Source organism: Panicum virgatum, chromosome 1K (genome assembly GCF_016808335.1).
Source record: "Panicum virgatum strain AP13 chromosome 1K, P.virgatum_v5, whole genome shotgun sequence".
Lineage (NCBI taxonomy): Eukaryota > Viridiplantae > Streptophyta > Magnoliopsida > Poales > Poaceae > Panicum > Panicum virgatum.
Genome location: NC_053136.1, coordinates 3,283,547 through 3,300,614, shown reverse-complemented (window position 1 = coordinate 3,300,614; position 17,068 = coordinate 3,283,547). Strand labels below are relative to the sequence as shown.

The 17,068-nt window shown below is 57.6% G+C and overlaps 1 protein-coding gene across 1 annotated transcript in view; it reads right to left on the bottom strand.

Annotated features, from left to right (window-relative positions):
• Positions 1–3,080, bottom strand: part of LOC120643053 (WD repeat-containing protein 11-like) — a 29,022-nt gene extending 25,942 nt beyond the window's left edge. Inside the window, exons 1-5 of the mRNA XM_039919613.1 lie at positions 1,908–3,080; positions 1,019–1,326; positions 849–916; positions 571–658; positions 287–468 (exon numbers count right to left, since the gene is read on the bottom strand). Of these exons, the coding sequence (XP_039775547.1) occupies positions 287–468; positions 571–658; positions 849–916; positions 1,019–1,326; positions 1,908–2,923 (1,662 nt within the window). The 5' untranslated portion in view covers positions 2,924–3,080. The remainder of the gene's footprint in view (positions 1–286; positions 469–570; positions 659–848; positions 917–1,018; positions 1,327–1,907) is intronic.
• Positions 3,081–17,068: the final 13,988 nt, after the last annotated feature.

The following is a 17,068-nucleotide window of genomic DNA, read 5'->3' as shown; positions in this document are numbered from 1 at the left end:
ATATATAGAACCTATACATGGGCCTCTATACACATGGGCTCAATATACTCTAACAAGAAGTAACATGAAGACATGCTGAAAACAAATTATCAAGTTATGCAATAGTGTATGAAGTTGAAGAAATAAAACATAAGCACAAACTGAAGCCAATAAATATATTGCTTAAAACATCAGTACTATGTTTTGATTGCCAGGAGTGACTTAGCAATCTCATTGGCAAAGTACAAAAACTTGCAATCAAAATTCACAATATACAAGAGTTAAAACTATCAGAACATGGAAGCACCTGATTATATGAGAATGAAACAAGACGCGAGTTTCCAAGCCACCTCAATCCCCTCACAGTGCTGCTGTGAACAGAAAAACTGACTGAAACTGCATTGGCCACAACATCTACAACTTCAATAGTTCCATTCTGAGTCCCTAGAGCGACAAGCGGCACTGCTGGAGCAGGATTGTTTCCACCACCTTCAGATAAGAATTATTGTTTGATGTTATGGAAGTGTAAAACTAAATGGCTAGAAATAATTTCAGAACAAAAGGCAAGGGGTATTATGGCCATGGACATACGAGCTACTGTGGCAAGCAATGAAGGGGATGGCACTGCTAGGGTAGTCACAGTAGAGGACAAAAGATGAAGCTGTCCCGTCAAATTAATCTGCAGGGCGTAATGAATATAAGCAAACCAGCAAGAGAAGACATAGAACAAAGGAGTACATTTAAATAACTAAACAGATACAATATACCCAGGATAAGGTGCTCACTTACCACTGAGCTATTGATCCTACTTCTTAATCATGGCAATTATCCAATAATGACAACAAAGAGAAATAGTTTTGTGTTGTAACCTTTATCGTAAAATCAGGTCTACTGGAGCATGTGGTGGCACTTGCAGCATTGCTATGGCTCTGTCTACCTGGTTCCTTCCCAATATTAGTGACAGAAATGGAAACATTAGTTGGTTTAACAGTTGGGTAGATAATCGCATTTATACTGGAATGACCGTGTAGATTCGCACCTAGAGTAGCTTTGTTAGGATGTGCAGACTTATCAAATGTCAAAAGCCAGGACCAGATCTTGCCATCTTCTGATATTGACGTTAGATAAGTCATAGTCCCTTGGCAAACATTCTGGTCTGAATTTGTATCAGTGATGAAAGAATGTGAAGGCTGTGTTTGTGCCAAATCCTGGCATTGTTTGTCAATGTTTCGGAAAATAGACTCTGACTGCCATATTGTAGCTGCAAGAACAGCTGGAGGAGGAACAACAGTACCAATTGAAGGCATGAGCTCTTCCACGGCACACAATAAATGCACTTGTTCACCCCTGAAACCAAAAGCAAAGGAGAAAATCAAAATATTTGAAAACAACACTGCTAGCATTCATTCATGTACAGATGCAGTGAAACTATAGATATGTTGGTGTATAAATTTGTTAATGCACATATGTCAATCTACTGAGGATATTACACATTTTCAAGATAGAGTAATGGCCATGACACATAAAATGTCTGGTTCCAAGAACAGTATGTCCTTCCATTTAAAGGGATTCAGTTTGATGGGAAAGAATAAGGTTTCCTTACTGAGTACTGTGCAGACACAAACTGACTATCCATTCATTTCTAAGTGTTCTATAAGCTTTTTCAGTTCACTCCTAAGGTTTATCCCATAGTTTACCATTTGATGCATTGAACCCTGTTTTCCTACGCATTTAGACAACTAGGGCACTGATAGCATGTTTATACAGCTGCACAAGCAAACGGAAATGCCTACCATCACATTTGTCTAACAAACGAAGTTTGCATTACTTTGGGCATTCAGTAAGAGCTCTGAAGCCTCTGATTTATGTGTTTCTTGCTAAACTCTGATCCTACACTAGACACATAAATGGTAAGACTGGAAACTCACTCCTTGCGCTTCCAGATGCTCAGCTTGCCGTCAGTATGTGTGCAATAGAGCAGGTCGAGATCAGGATCGGCCATGACATCCGAGAACTTGCCAATCCCCCTGGGCAATGGAGTAACAGAGAGCGCAGTGCTGTAACTGAGGTCGAAGACGATGAGCTCCCGCGGGAACGTGACAAAGAGGATGTGCCTCCACAGCGGGGAGAAGCAAAGCCTCGCGGCAAATAGCGGAAACGCCGCGAGCGCCGGGGCGGGCGCAGGCGCCGCCATCTCCTTCTCCAGCCTCTGCAGCTCCGCGACGTACCCCGCGCCACAGGTGATCCGGTGCTCCTGCAGCGAGATGTCGGAGTCGTGCCTCACGATGGCGGAGAGGAGGAACCCGCGGAGGCCGATCGCGCAGAGGTGCCTGGCGTCGAAAGGGTCGCAGCGGACGCTGGAGAGGTACTCGGGCGCGGCGTCGAACATCCAGAGCACGCGCGGGTTGTTGGACGTCTCCCAGATGCAGAGCAGCGAGGGCCCGTGGATGGAGGCGAGGAGCCACCCAGCGGCGTGGTGGACCCAGCAGAGGTCCTGCACCCCGCCGCTGGAGCCCGGCGCGACGCTCCGCACCTCGTCGAGGTTGAGCCAGCAGAGCACGGCCCGGGCGCGGGCGTCCCAGACGGCGATGCGGCCGTGGCGGTCCCCCGCGGCGAGGCGGAGCGGGCGGCAGTCGTCGTCGTCCCCCGCGAGGGAGGAGGGCGCGGCGGGGGGCGCCCAGCGGACGGCGGTGACGAAGGAGGCGAGGGCGGCGGAGGGCATGGGGAGCACGCAGAGGAGCTGCATGGAGCGCGGGTCGGTGACGACGACGCTGCTCCCGGCGCCGTGCGCGAGGAGGCCCGTGGGGCTGAGGTCGATGCAGCCGCCGTTGCCCCGGCCGGGCGGGCCCGGGAGCATCATCGCCGTGGCGCTGCCGCCGGCGCCGGCCGCATTGCCGAGCGATCGCGACGACGGGGAGGCGGGCGGCGCGGCGGAGGACGCCATCGCGTGGGGCGGCCGGCGAAGGCTGGGCGGTGCGCGCCGCGCGCGGCGGCTCTCAGATCTCGCCGCGGATCACCATTTCAGATTGGGAATTGAACAGGGGTCTCGGTTTCGTCCCCGCTCCCCCCGTGGAATGGAAGGAAGACCGGTACGGCCAGTCTGCCGGACCACGAGATCCGATCTGACCCGTCGCAAATGAAATGAAGCCCCAGCTGCTCTGAGATTCACGCACCGTACTGATCGGATCCTATGCGGCGAGCAACCCATTCTCATAGGGTGCGTTTTTTTTCCAGAGCATTTTCAGCTCAGTCACGTTCGCGAAAAAAAATAACACATGTATTCCATATTTCAATCTGATTGGTCGTTTGTGTACCGGGTGAATGTATGCTGAATTGCTGATTAGGAATTGTTCATTCAGCATTCTACCCTTCTTCTTAATACTAGACTCGTGAATGAAGCTTTTCTATACGTGTAATTAGAAAATTGATAGGTGTGACAACGGTGACATGTGGCCCCTTTTTTTTTTGGCAAAGGAGACATCGGTTTCTAATGTCACAATTCTTTATTCCGAAAAATTCCCTTGTTTCATAGTACGCTCCATTTAATTAGCATACGTTTCTTTTTATGCTCATCATATTGTCAGAACAGACACTTGAGCGAATGGGCAGCGAGATTCAACAACAATACAATAGTGATCAAAAAACCAATATATACATGTGGGCATGTTCCTTGCTGCTCTAGCATATTATGATGAGACGGAGATACAAATCACGAGATGTGTTTGGTTAAGCTGTGGTTTTTGAAAAAATAATTATGAACTCTGAAAAAATTGTTTGTAAAGTGTGGGCTGTGAGCAAGCTGAAACATTTTTTCTCCCTCTCACTAGTCAATGCGCGAAGGAGCAACAGCAGCCAAGGGCTCGCCAACCTAGGTGCGAAGGCCCGAGGAGCCCTCGCAACTGGGGCGCGGCAGAGCCACGGCGGCTAGAGGAGCCCTCGCAGCCTAGAGGAGCTCATGGCGATGGTGCCCGCCCATGCCCACAGCCGTGGAGGTGTTCACAACTGCGGTGGAGTGACCTCGCGATCGCGGCGGACCTCGCTAGCTTCTTTCTGGTGTGGTGGGACGGGGAACGAACTTGTATTTCTCTACTTATACGAGTGGCAGGCTAGTAGATTAATTGGCCTTTTGGCTAAAGCATCTGGTACGAGGCTTGCCCTTTGGTTGGTTTTTTAGCTTTTTAAAGCAAAAGGAAGGTTGGAAAGGTCAATCAAAGCCACCCGAAAATGAGGTGTGCCTTCTTTTTCGACGCCAATTAATAACATCTCCAGCAAATTACTTATCTCTCATACTTTATATATTTTCTCTCCAAGTTTCTATATTTTGGGTAGTTAGCGCTGTAGCAGATTACTCAAAACATTGGATGAAAGAGGAATCTCCTACTCACAGTAGGAGGGAGGTGTGTTTTGACAATAAAATAAATTTAAATGTTGGTAATTGAATTATCAATCTGTTGGAGCACCTTCTATTACCAAAAGTACAGATTTTTATATTGAGAAGTGGGATGAGTAATTTGTTAAAATCTCTAAGGGCAACTCCAGCAGGGAGAGCAAATGGGCTTCTATATGAAGATTTAGTCGGTGGACATCAAAAATCAATCTCCTGCAGGGGGAGCAAAAGGGCTGCCATTTTGCTAGGCCTTCCAAATTTTTTCCTCCACCCCCCAATTTGGTGGCCTTCTATTTGGGCTGCCAACTGTGGCCCCACCGATTTCTTTTTTTTCACTTCTTCATCCCGGTCCCCTTCGGCTCTCCATCATCACTCTCCCTCGCCACGCGAACGCCGCCAGCCAAAACGCCGCCGGTCGGCCGATGATGGCCGTCGGTAGAAACAGGAACCGCCCTACCCCGCTGCCGACGCGTCGCCGAGGGAGCCGCCGCCGCCGGTGATGTTGCGCGGACTCGCCGACCTCCTGGAGGCCGTGGCGGGCACGGTCTGGCGCTGCGGGTTAAGACCTCCGCGACGCCGCACGGCTCCTACCCCGACTTCCACCTCAAGCTACCCCTCGCGGCGGCGTCCCGGGCCGCGACATCGGGGCACGCACGCCGCACGCAGGGGCGACCGTGGTGGCGGGAGACATGGTGGAGGACGCTCGGCGGCGGTGCCGTGGTGGGAGGTGAGCTGAGGACGGCGGCGCCCGATCCCCTTCGGCCCCGCCCTCACCCCGCCGCCGCCCCCGCCCTGCCCTCCACCTCGCCGCCCCGCCATGGCGCGCCACCGCCGGTGCGGATCCGGCCGCCCCCGTGGCCGCAGCCCAACTTCGCGCGCCGGGGAGGGTGGGGATGGGGAGGCCTGCGAGGAAGGGTAGGGAGGGCGCACGCCGCCGCCCCGCCATGGCTGCATTGCCGCATGGGCCGCCGGCCGCCAGGGGACCGCGGCAGAGCTCCGCTAGCGGCGGTGCCGAGCTCCGCTCGAGCTCCTCCAACCGCTCGCGCCGGCGCCGCGCACGAGGCCATCGAACTGGAGCTTGACGCGCCGCCGCCGCCGCCGTCCGCGGCGGGGGGCAGGAGGGCGGCGGAGCTATGCGCGTGCGCGGACGGGCGCGCAGCGGTGGCGGCGCACCCGGCGGGCGTCGCCGTGGCGGGCACCGACGCCTGCGTGGTGCGCGTGGTTGCGGCCGTGGGCGGCCCGGCGACATCCCCGGAGGTCCTGCGTGAGACGGCGCGCGTCGGCGCAGTGGGGAAGCTCTGCTGCGTGCTGCAGGCGAACTGCGACGCGGGCGTCAAGGAGGCGGCTAGGGCCGTCCGCAGGCGTCGGCGAGTGGGAGAGGTGGGTGGGGTGCTGAGGGGATGACAGGTGGGGTTCAGTTGTCAGTTGAAAAAAATGAAAGTTCAATTTTTTTTAGAAATAAATGGAAGTCTAATTTACTCAGCCTGCTGGAGTGGAGACTCATATTTAGGTAAGTAAAATTTAAAAGTGAATTTTTAAATGGATATTTGTTCACCCAAATTTAGCAGTCTTACTGGAGTTCTCTAAGTTTGTGGAGAAGAGAGAAAGCATCCACGTCGTTGATCGGTGATCGCACAATGTCTCTCGACACTTCACTTTACCGTGCAAGATCGATATTTTCATGGCACCACCATGGACGAGTAAACTATGATATGGTGCTGATCGGTGCATAAATTAAACACTCAAAACCAGATCGAGCTCTGAAGTTCCGGCCGGTCAGCCGGTGGCCCTGCTCGGCGTTGCGATCTAGTGAACCCTTGAAGACGAAATCCGACGTGCGTGGTCGCTCTGTGGTCGCGCACGAGCAATCCGGGCCTGATGTGTGCACGTACCAGTTACGATTCGTGCTAGTAGCAGTTAACGCCATGTATGCTTACTCAGCTCGCGACGGGCCTCGAGCCGGTGCTGCGGGCGCCACGCACGTACGCCGCCGTCTCCGGCGACGGCATCGGCGTCCATGGCAACCGGCCGGGGAAGTCGTCCCCTCCTCTCTGTCGTCTGGCCCGACGATTCCTTCGCTTCGTCAGTCTGCCTAGCCCACAAATTATGGCTCAATTGCAAAACTGCAGAGGCGACGCCGGTCGTCGCCGGGCACTCGGGATTCAGAAACACAAGCAAGTCAAACGATAGAACGGCGAGCTCATTTTCCCACGAACTCGAGGAGTAATGGCCGGCCGCCCACCTCGCGGCCGTTCGGAGTTCCAGCTCCTCGATTACGAGGCCAACGACGTGTTAATGGCGCAAGACCTCCTCCATCCACCAGCCATAAGGGCGGTCCCAATAGTGTATTGATGATAGTTTTTATTCTTATTAAATAATTTATCATCTAAATTGTCGTGGTGCTGCAGACCACAGCCGGGTGGCGGATGGCACCCGCCCTAGCCCTGAGGGTGTGTACTCGGGGATTAGCTGGTCTTAGATCGATCTCACTCAAGAACACGATGAACACAGCAGGATTTAGAGTGGTTCGGGCCGCCGGAGCGTAATACCCTATATCCACTGTGTGTTGTATTGCCTTCCCACGAGAGTGAGAAGGTTGCAAGAGCTTGAGTCTGTCTTGATTGTCCTGTGCGCAGCGAGCGGCTCCCTTTATATCTCAAGGGGGCGCGTACACAGCCGTTGGGTCCCCGACAGGTGGGTCCAACGATGGCAGCATAACGTACTGTTCATATATTATGGCGTCGCAGGCAAAGGAGATCTCTCTCTTGGATTCCCTCGCCGGCTCCCGGAGCCCTTCGTCCATCATGTCCTGGCGTTGTCTTGTCAGGACGGGCCTGTCGTAGCTAGTGGCACTGCCCGCCACATTGCTTAGGCGGGTGGTGTAGCTTGCGGCGTAGGCGGCATGATGGAAAAGTGTCGTGCTGTTGTATCCATTTAATGCTGCAGGCGGGCTCTGCGCGGGTGCGGCACAGGCGGCGCCACTGTGCTCCTTGGTAATACGCGGTGCACAGCGGGGCCTGACAAATGCTGTCTCGCGTACCGTGGCGGCAGAGCACGCCTTGTCCATCGCATTGAATGCGGTGGGTGGCGAGTCCCTCCTGCGGAAGACTCGCGCACGTTCCCGCGCCTCCGGGACACGTGGCCGCAGGAGGTCCCGGACCCTACTGGGGGTCCGGGGCCTCGGCGGTCAGCACGGAGCTTCCCTTCCTTAGAGACACGTGGCGTCACCGGACCCATACTCATGTGGGGAACGGTCCGGGGCCGTTGGCTTGGTGAAGGAAATGCCTGGCCCGTGGGACCTGGCTACTCCGTCTTCCCACGCAGTTACAGATAACTACACAGGTCCTGCCTTGCTGCAGTAAAAGAGGGTATCCCTACTTCAGGGTACCGACAGTGGCCCCCGGGCCCACCTTGGGGGAGGTACGAACCCACAGGTGGGGCCACTTCTGCGATTTGGCTCTGTATAGCTTGAAGCTCCTTTCTGCAGGGGTCTTGACCGGCTTTGACTACCCTTCGGGTTGGTTGCTGCCTCATCACATCGCAACGACTTACTGACTATGGGCCCCACGAACAGTGGTTCACCTAGTCACACGCGCGACGTTCGGCATTGTTGCGGCCGAGTAAACGGATCATTTACCACCGGCGCAGCTCCCGAAAAGCTCGGCCACGCCTGCGATTAATGCGCGCACGTCAGCTCAGCTTCCGCCTTGCTTCACGCGCGCGGGCGACGGTTCGGATCCCGCCTTTTCACACCTCCGTTGATTATCCGCTCTCCCTGACAGGTGGGCCTGGGCCCCCACGTCATGGTCTGGGCGGTTAACTCCAGGCGCGGGCGTCGCTTGAGTTTCGGCGACGGTTCCGGGGCGAGCCGGTTGAGTCAGGCTTTATAACGGGGCGTACCGTATTCCACGGTTGCTTTCCCGCATTCGTCTTCTTCCTCCAGCCTTTGCGCCCCCTTGCCTTCGAGCTTTCCTTGCCCCTTGCTCCCCTGCGCCGGCTTCCTCTCACCTCCACTAAGCAATGGCATCCCTTGTTCATCCCCGCCGCTTCCAGACCGAGGGAGAGTTGAACACAGTGCGCCGCCTACTTGGGTGGAGTGCACAGGAGACCGGCTGGGGGGTTCGAGCAGGCTCGGTTCCTCTTGGCAACCTCCGCGCCGAGGAGTTTGTGCTATTCACTTCGCACGTCTCCGCCGGCGTGGGACTGCCGATTTCTTCATTCCTGCTACTGCTGCAGGAAGACTTCGGCCTCCAGCTTCAGCATCTGACGCCCCACTCCCTCCTCCTGGCGTCCATCTTCGTGCACTTATGCGAGATGTTCGTGGGAGTGCGTCCCTGCGTCATCCTCTTCCGCTACTTCTTCATCCTGGTGAGGTCCGGAATGAGCAAGGACGAAGTGGGAGGGTACTACTTCCAGATAAGGAGCGACCTGCCGACTCCTTACATTCCCGGTCTTGCTGGCGGAAGGTGGGAGGAGTGGCGCAGGGATTGGGTGATCGCCACCACCGAAGCCAACGAGCGCCTTGCCCTGCCGACCGCGGGGCCTGCCTCCGACAAGGCATCCTGGAGGGCCAAGCCATCGCTGTAGCCGGAGTTCGACTCCGTGTTGGACAAGATCAGGTCGCTGGCGGAGAGCGGCCTCACCTCGTGGCACGTGCTTGGGGACTTCGTGAAGCGCCGGATCGCCCCCCTGAAGCAGCGGCCGCGACCGGCGTGGAGCTTCACCGGCCTCAACGATTGCAGCAGGACCCACCGCGGGGAGGGAAGCGACCTGACCCAGGAGGCCTTGGAGGTCCTGGTGCGGAACGTGACGGGAGACACCTTCATCCCGGAGAACCTGATCCTTCCGCAGAGCATAGTCCCCCTCTGCGAGGACCCGGCGAGGGTGGCGGTACTGGCCACCCTGCCTACCCTGGACGACGGGGGACTGGCCCCATGGCAGACCGGAGGTGACTCAAATCGTGGGCTCCGGATCCCTGGCACGTCCGGGGATCAGGCTACGCTGAGCGCTGCGGGGTCCGGTGCCACCACGAAGGGGAAGCAGGCCGCGGCTAGCAGTGCAGTCGCGGCCGGCTCCAGCCGGGCACAGGGCAGCTCCGGTGCGTCGTCGGGAGACGCAGGCCGGTGGAGGCTACTCCGGGGCGACGGGACCCTGGTCTCGGAGCCCGCCGCGAAGCGCCAGAGGTCTTCTGAGGGTGCAGGCCAGGGTAGCTCCCAGTCTGCCGGCCCCTTCGGGTCCTCTGGCGCAACTGGACCACCACCATCGCCGCCGAGGAATTCTTCCCGCCGGCAGCAAGAGCAGCAGCAGCAAGAGCAGCCGCAAGAGCAGCGGCAGCAGGCACGCGGGCGGCAACAGCAGCAACAGGTGCGACCACGGGTTGCGCCCATGCCACAGCCACAGGGACAGCAGCAGCGGGAGCAAGCCCGGGTTGCGCCTGCATCGCAGCTGCAGGGGCAGCAGCAGCAGCAGCCGCAAGATGGGAGGCCCGGGCTCCGGGGACGCTGGGTACCCTGTACTTCCGGGTTAGTGTCATTCTACTCTCCTCCTTTGTGCCGCTGCTCCGTTTTTTTTTTCTCTGATGGCTTTTCTGCTTTGCAACCAGGGCTCCTCGCCCCAGCGGTTCTTCTACCATCGCTGGCACATCGGCAGGTGCCCAGGCGGCGGCGGCCCTGGCGTCGACAGCGACGGCGGCAGCAGGTGCGGGACCCTCAGGTACGGCGACCTGTGCTAGCCCCATGGTGCGTGACGTGATGCTGACTGGCGTGCCATTTTTAGATTCTGCAGTGCTCAGTGCGGCGGCGGCGGCGGTGGTGCCGGTGCTGGGTGCAGCCACGCCCGATGCCATGGTGGCTGAAAAGCCGGCTCTGGAGCCGCACCCGACACGGTGGTGGAGGTGCCGGTGCAGGGTGCAGCCGCACCTGATATATCGGTGGCGGGGGCACCCGACGCGGCGGCCGCAACCGTACCCGACGCGGCCGCGTCCGCCACGGTGGCAGCGGGGGCGCCGGAGTTGGGTCCAGCCGCGCCTGACTCGGCGGCAGCGGGGGCACCGGAGCTGGGCCCGGCCACGCCCAACTCGGGGACAGCGGAGGCGCCGGAGCGGGGCCCGGCCGCGCCCGACTCGGCGGCAGCGGAGGCGCCGGAGCTGGGCCCGGCCGCGCCCGACTCGGCGGCAGCGGAGGCGCCGGAGACAAGTGCCGCAGCAGAAGCCCCTACCTCCAGCTCCGGTCCTGTTGCAGAGGAGGAGTTGGAGGTGGTCTTTGGCAGGCAGCTCCTGCAGCTTCAGCTCCTGGAGGAGGATGCGACTCCGCTTCCTCAGGTGCTGTTGCGAGTTCGGCGTTCGATCGAGGAGGCGACCTCCTCCGCCGAGGTGGCCTTCCGGCGGGAGTGGTCAGCCCTGGAGAGCGAGCGTCAGCGCCTCTCCGACTGGCACACCCGTCTGGAGGCGCACACGAAGGCTGAAGCCTCCCACGCCGCGGAAACTCGGTCAAAGCTCAAGGCGGACCAAGAGGCCTACCGAGCCAACCTTAGGAAGGTGTTTGACCGAGAGTTCGCGGTGTCAAACTGAGAGAAATCCTTGGCGCAGCAGGAGCGGGACTTCACCCTGGAGGTTGTTGGCTTCGCTGCTCAACGGTCCGACCTCGAGGCCCACCTCGCAGCCCAACAGTCAGAGCTGGAGACTCGCAGCGAGGACCTCGAGGTCCGGAGGCAGGAGCTCGACGTCTTCTCTGCGACTCTGCAGGGATGGCGTGAACAACTGCAGGAGAGGGCCCGCCAGCTGACTGCCGACGAGGCGGATTTGCAGGAGGGCCGGAAGTCCCTCGCCAAGCGGGAGGCTCACGCCACCGGCATAGAGAAGGAACTTGGGCGTCAGCGAGACTCGCTCAAGAAACTGAAGGTGTGGGCGGAGCAGAGGGAGGCCAAGCTCGAGGAGAGGTCCCGCGTGCTCGAGGAGAGGTCCCGCGAGGTGGAGGTGGCGAAAGCGGCCCTGGACACCCGGGTGCAAGAGGCGGTCCGGGAGGCGGTCCGGAAGCACCAGGAGGACCAGCGCGCAGGAGCCCAGCGGATCGCTGACTGGGCGGCCGAAGCGAGCCTCGCACTGGTGCCATTTGGGATGAGCCCAATCCAGGTGGCGGAGCCGCCAGCTTCGATAGCTGACGCGCTCCCAGTGCTGAGCTCTGCCTCGGATAGGCTCCAGCGCCTGGGGCCGGTCCTTGCTGGACAGCTCGAAACCGAGGGCCGCGAGCTGATCCGGATGGTGGCGGAGCACATCCTGACCTGCCTCCGGAGCCACGACCCGACCATCTCGTTGGCGCCCGTGGTCGATGGCCCTGTAGCGGAGACAGAGGCCGCCGCTCGGGACAGCGTGCAGGAGGTCGTTGACTTCGTCGCCTCCTACTTCAAGCGAGAGCCTGCAGACCCTTGATTTGCAAAAAATTTTTCTTTTGCATTATGTAACAAACTTTGTACTAGCTGAATTTTTTTTTTTGAAGCAGAAAAACTTCAACTTAGCTGTTTGTCAGTTGTTGATTTGCAATACGCAGCACCCCGGCGCCCTGGCCCCCTGGCAGATAGGTTCAGTTGCTTGGACCTGTCTGCCATCTGAGCCGTAGAAGATACTCCGGATCTCCCTGGCATAGGGCTGCATAGCCTGTAAGATGAGCAAGCGCCTTGTTCCCTGTGTAGTATACTTGAGTACAGATAGGAGAATCAAGTTCGCTTATATAGTAGCAAGGATACTGCATCTTAGCTATTTGACGCATGCAGAATTCATCCATGATGTCCGGGACAAGGCGGATGCCCTGGGCCCCCTGGGAGAGAGACTCAGTTGCTATGAGTCTGTCTACCATCGAGACTGGCTCTTATCCTGCATGAAAGCTTTAAAGTAGATACTCGGACCCCCTGGTAGGTAGGCTCAATGGTTTGAGACTGACTACCACTAGCCAGGTTTTAACCTGTGTACCACTTCAAAGTTATAGCTTAGTAGCAGACCCGCGGGGCTCATTCCTGACCAATCCCAGGCTGGTACCAGGTCCAGGTCTCTAGATGCGCAGGTCCGGGTAGCTCAGTGCTTGCTACAGAGTGGTGGAGTGCGTAGGCTTAGGGTACGGAATCAGGCTAAGGCGCTACACAGGACTCCGGACCGCTCCAGGAAACAGCACGATCTTTCCGGACCTGGCTTCATCGTCCCAGACCCTTCGCAGTAGTGGGTGCGGTCACCTTGCTGTACTTGATCCTTTGAGATATAGAGCTGGACATGCCGTGTTGGACTTAGGAAGCCAACTCTTGAGCTGGAATGAGGTCCGGGCCCCCAATTACCCGGCTCCAGGTACTAGAGCGCTCGTTACAGGGTGGTGGAGTGTGTAGGCTTTTGGGTACGGAACCAGCTAAGCGGCTACACAGGCTCCGGACCACCCCTGGAAACAAGTACCCGCTCCCTAGAGTAGGTCCCTAGGGGTCCGGACCCCCCTCCAGCAGCAAGAGGGTCCAGATCTGTACGGCAGTCCAGCAGCTCAATGCAGATCTTAGTTGTAGCAACAAGAGTAGAGGTTCCCGCGGGGGTTAGAAAGGTGAGAACTCCGAGAATCGAAATGCGTAATTTAACTTTGACACAAAGACAGAACTAGGAGAAAATCTTTCCTTTGCAATCTTGATGTACATGGCTTGCGCGATGGATGTCAGAGGCCGGGTTTACGAGGTCGGACCTCTACCGCTCTGAGCCGCGCGTTAGCCGGTGGTGCGATGGATGCCAGAGGTCGGGTTTACGAGGGTGGCCCCCAACCGCTCTGGGCCGCACGCTAACTCTATCTTATTACAAAGGAAAGGTTTATTTCCCTGCTCTGCGTAGGTGTAAAACTTACGCAGATGCTCTATATTCCATGGGTTGGGCAGCGGCACTCCATCTTCTGTGGCGAGGCGAACGCATCCGGGCCGGCATACCTCTGTAACCCTGAAGGGCCCCTCCCAGCTGGGGGAGAGTTTGTGGAGCCCTGCTCGGCTCAGGATCCGTCTGAGGACGAGGTCGCCAGCCCGGAGCTCCCTGCTGTGCACGAACCGTTGATGATAGCGCCGGAGCGCCTGGTTGTAGCGTGCGTTTCGGATTACTGCTCGCCACCTTCGCTCGTCAACGAGGTCCATGTCGTCGCACCGCAGCTGCTCCTGCATGGATTCGTCAAAGGTCTGGACTCGTGGTGAGCCCAGGTGGATTTCTGGGGGAAGGCATGCTTCAGCCCCGTAGACCAGGAAGAACGGAGTCTCCCCGGTGGCTCGGCTGGGTGTGGTCCGGTTGCCCCATAGCACACATAGAAGCTCGTCAACCCATTTGGCACCATGCTTCTTCAAGCAGTTGTAGGTGCGGGTCTTGAGTCCCCTGAGGATCTCTGCATTCGCTCTCTCAACTTGTCCATTGCTGCGAGGATGTGCTACGGACGCGAAGCATAGCTGGATGCCAATGTCCTCACAGTACTCTTGGAAGAGCCTGCTTTTGAATTGGGTCCCGTTGTCCGCGATAATGCGGTTTGGGACGCCAAATCTGCATATAATGGACCTGAGGAATGCGACTGCCGATTTCTTAGTGATATTCACCACAGGAGTAACTTCTGGCCACTTGGTGAACTTGTCGATGGCGACATAGAGGAACCGGTACCCGCCAACAGCCCGGGGGAATGGTCCCAGGATATCCACACCCCACACAGCGAATGGCCATGAGGGCGGAATCATCTACAGAGCTTGAGCCGGGGTGTGTATTTGCTTTGCATGGAATTGGCATGCTTTGCAGGACCTCACCAGCTTAGCCGCATCCGGGAGTGCTGTCGGCCAGTAGAAACCATGCCGAAAGGCCTTGCCAACAAGCGTGCGAGAGGAGGAATGACTTCCGCACTCACCTCCATGGATCTCTGCGAGCAACTCGCGGCCCTCATCCTGGGAAATGAACCGCATGAGGACACCGTTGGTGCCACGGCGGTAGAGATCCCCTTCTACCACCGCGTAGCGTTTAGCCAATCGGACTATGCGCTCAGCGGACACATCGTCATCAGGGAGGATGTTACCCTTCAGGTAGTCCCGGATCTCGGAGATCCATGCATCGGGAGCTCCCTGAGCAGGTGGGTGTGGCCCTGCGAGGTCACCAGGATCCTCAACAGGGCACACGGCCCAGGTTGGGCACCACAGGAGGAGTGTTGCCGGGACCGCTGGCTTTGAGGTGCTAGCTTGATCCCCTTCACCCAGGTCGGCAGGCTGGGCGGTAGGTCTCAGCAGCCGTCTTTCGAAGACACCCTCGGGCACGGGTGCCCAGGTAGATGCTCTCGCAGAGAGATCATCTGCTGCTGAGTTGTGCTCGCGGGGAACATGTTGTAGTTCCAAGGCGTCGAAGTCCTTCTCGAGCTTCCTCACGTGTATGAGGTATGCCGCGAGCTGGGGGTTGTTGCAGTTGCAATCCCCTCGGACCTGCTTGATGATTAGCTGGGAGTCCCCCTTCACCAGGAGCTACCGGACCCCCAATGAGAGGGCTTGTGTCAGGCCAAAGATCAAAGCTTCGTACTCCGCCATGTTATTGGTGGCCTTGAACTCAAGGTGCACCATGTACTTCAGCTGATCTCCGTTTGGGTCGAAGAGGACCACATCAGCTCCGGCCCACTTTTCGCGGGCGGACCCGTCGAAGAAAAGTGTCCAGTGGGGCTCGGTGAAGACTGGTGCCCTGATTTCCGGCTCCGGGGGTCCAGCGTTGACGACCGGACCCCCAAAATTACTTGGGGAAGGAGTCCACTCTGCTATGAAATCAGCCAGGATCTGGCTCTTGACTGCATGGCGTGGCTGGAATTCCAGTTAGAACTCGGCCAGCTCTGCCGCCCACTTGGCGATATTGCCTGTGGCGTTGGAGTTGTGCAGGATCGCTCTTAACGGGTAAGAGGTCACTACGACAACTCGGTGTGCCTGAAAGTAGTGGCGCAGTTTCCTGGACGCAATAAGTATCGCATAGATAAGCTTATGCGTCTCAAGATACCTGGCCTTCGCCTCATGGAGGACTTCACTGACGTAGTAAACTGGTTTTTGGACGGTCCGGACCCTGGTTACCAGGTCCGGGTCGCCCTTATTCACCACATCAGATCCTTGGGCCCCCAGTGACTCTGGGTTCCCACTGGCACAAGGCTCGTCCGGACCCCTTTGTGCGGGGTCCGGGGCTTCAGGCAGAGGTGAGGCTGACGGGCCCCCGTGTCCGGGGTCCGGCTCACCATCTTTGGCTGGGGAGACCCTGGTGTCCCCCTGGCGAGCTTGCTCCGTCCTTTCGGCGACCAGCACCATGCTGACTGCCTCCGCAGACGCAGCAAGATAGAGAAACAACGGCTCACCGGGCTCTGGAGCCACCAATACTGGCAGCGAGGTGAGGTGCTGCTTCAACTCCTGGAAGGCCTGTTCAGCCTCTTCGGTCCAAGAAAATGGACCGGACCTCCTCAATAGTTTGAAGAAGGGGAGGGCCCTCTCAGCTAGCCTTGATATGAAGCGACTAAGAGCTGCGAGAGATCCAGTGAGCTTCTGGACATCCTTGATGCGGCCAGGAGGCCTCATCGCTTCGATCGCCTTGATCTTGGCTGGGTTTGCCTCGATGCCTCGATGTGAGACCAGGAAACCCAGCAGCTTCCCTGCTGAGACGCCGAAGATGCACTTCTCGGGATTCAGCTTCGTGCGCGTGGCGCGGAGCCGGTCGAAGACGAGGGACAGGTCCTCCACTAGCGTTGACCCTACCTTAGTCTTGACCACAATGTCATCGACATAAACCTCAACAACATCTCTAATTAGATTACAGAAGGTTTTGTTCATGGCTCGTACAAACGTGGGTAAGGCATTCCTTAGACCATACGGCATGACAATGTAGCAATAAAGCCCATCTACTGTTACAAAGGCAGTATGCTTCCTATCCTCTCTAGACATCTGAATCTGGTGGAAACCAGAGTATGCATCTAGGAAAGACAAAAGGTCACACCCGGAGGTGGAGTCCACGATCTGATCGATACGCGGAAGAGGGTAGGGGTCTCTAGGACATGCCTTGTTGAGGCTGGTGTAGTCGATGCACATCCGAAGCTTCCCGTTGGCCTTTGGGACGACGACCGGATTGGCCAACCACTCGGGGTGGTGGACCTCCTCGATGAAGCCGGCATGTAGGAGCTTGTGGACTTCTTCGCGGATGAAGTTTTGTCGCTCCACGGACTGCTTCCGAGGCTTCTGGCGCACCGGCATGGCGTCGGGGTAGATCCTCAGATTGTGCTCGATCACTTCCCTGGGGATCCCGGGCATCTGTGACGGTTCCCAGGCGAACACGTCGACATTTGCCCGGAGGAAAGCGATGAGCGTGTCTTCCTATTTCTCCTCCAGGTTCCCCGCAATGCGGGTGGTCCTGGTGGAGTCCGCTCCAATCTGCACCGTCTTCACGGGAACATGGTCCGGATCGGACGGTTGGACCTTGGGAACCTTTGCAGGCGCCTTAGGTTGCGAGGTGGACGGATCCTCCTCGGAACGCGCAGCCTCTACCGCCAGAGCATGCAGTCTCTCAACTGCAGCGACAGCAGCGGTGCGGTCGCCCTGCACGGTGAGGACTCCGGCAGGGGAAGGCATCTTCAAGACCAAATACCCATAATGAGCAATGGCCATGAAGCGGTAGAGCGCCGACCGGCCAATGATGGCGTTGAACGGGAGGTTTACTTCTGC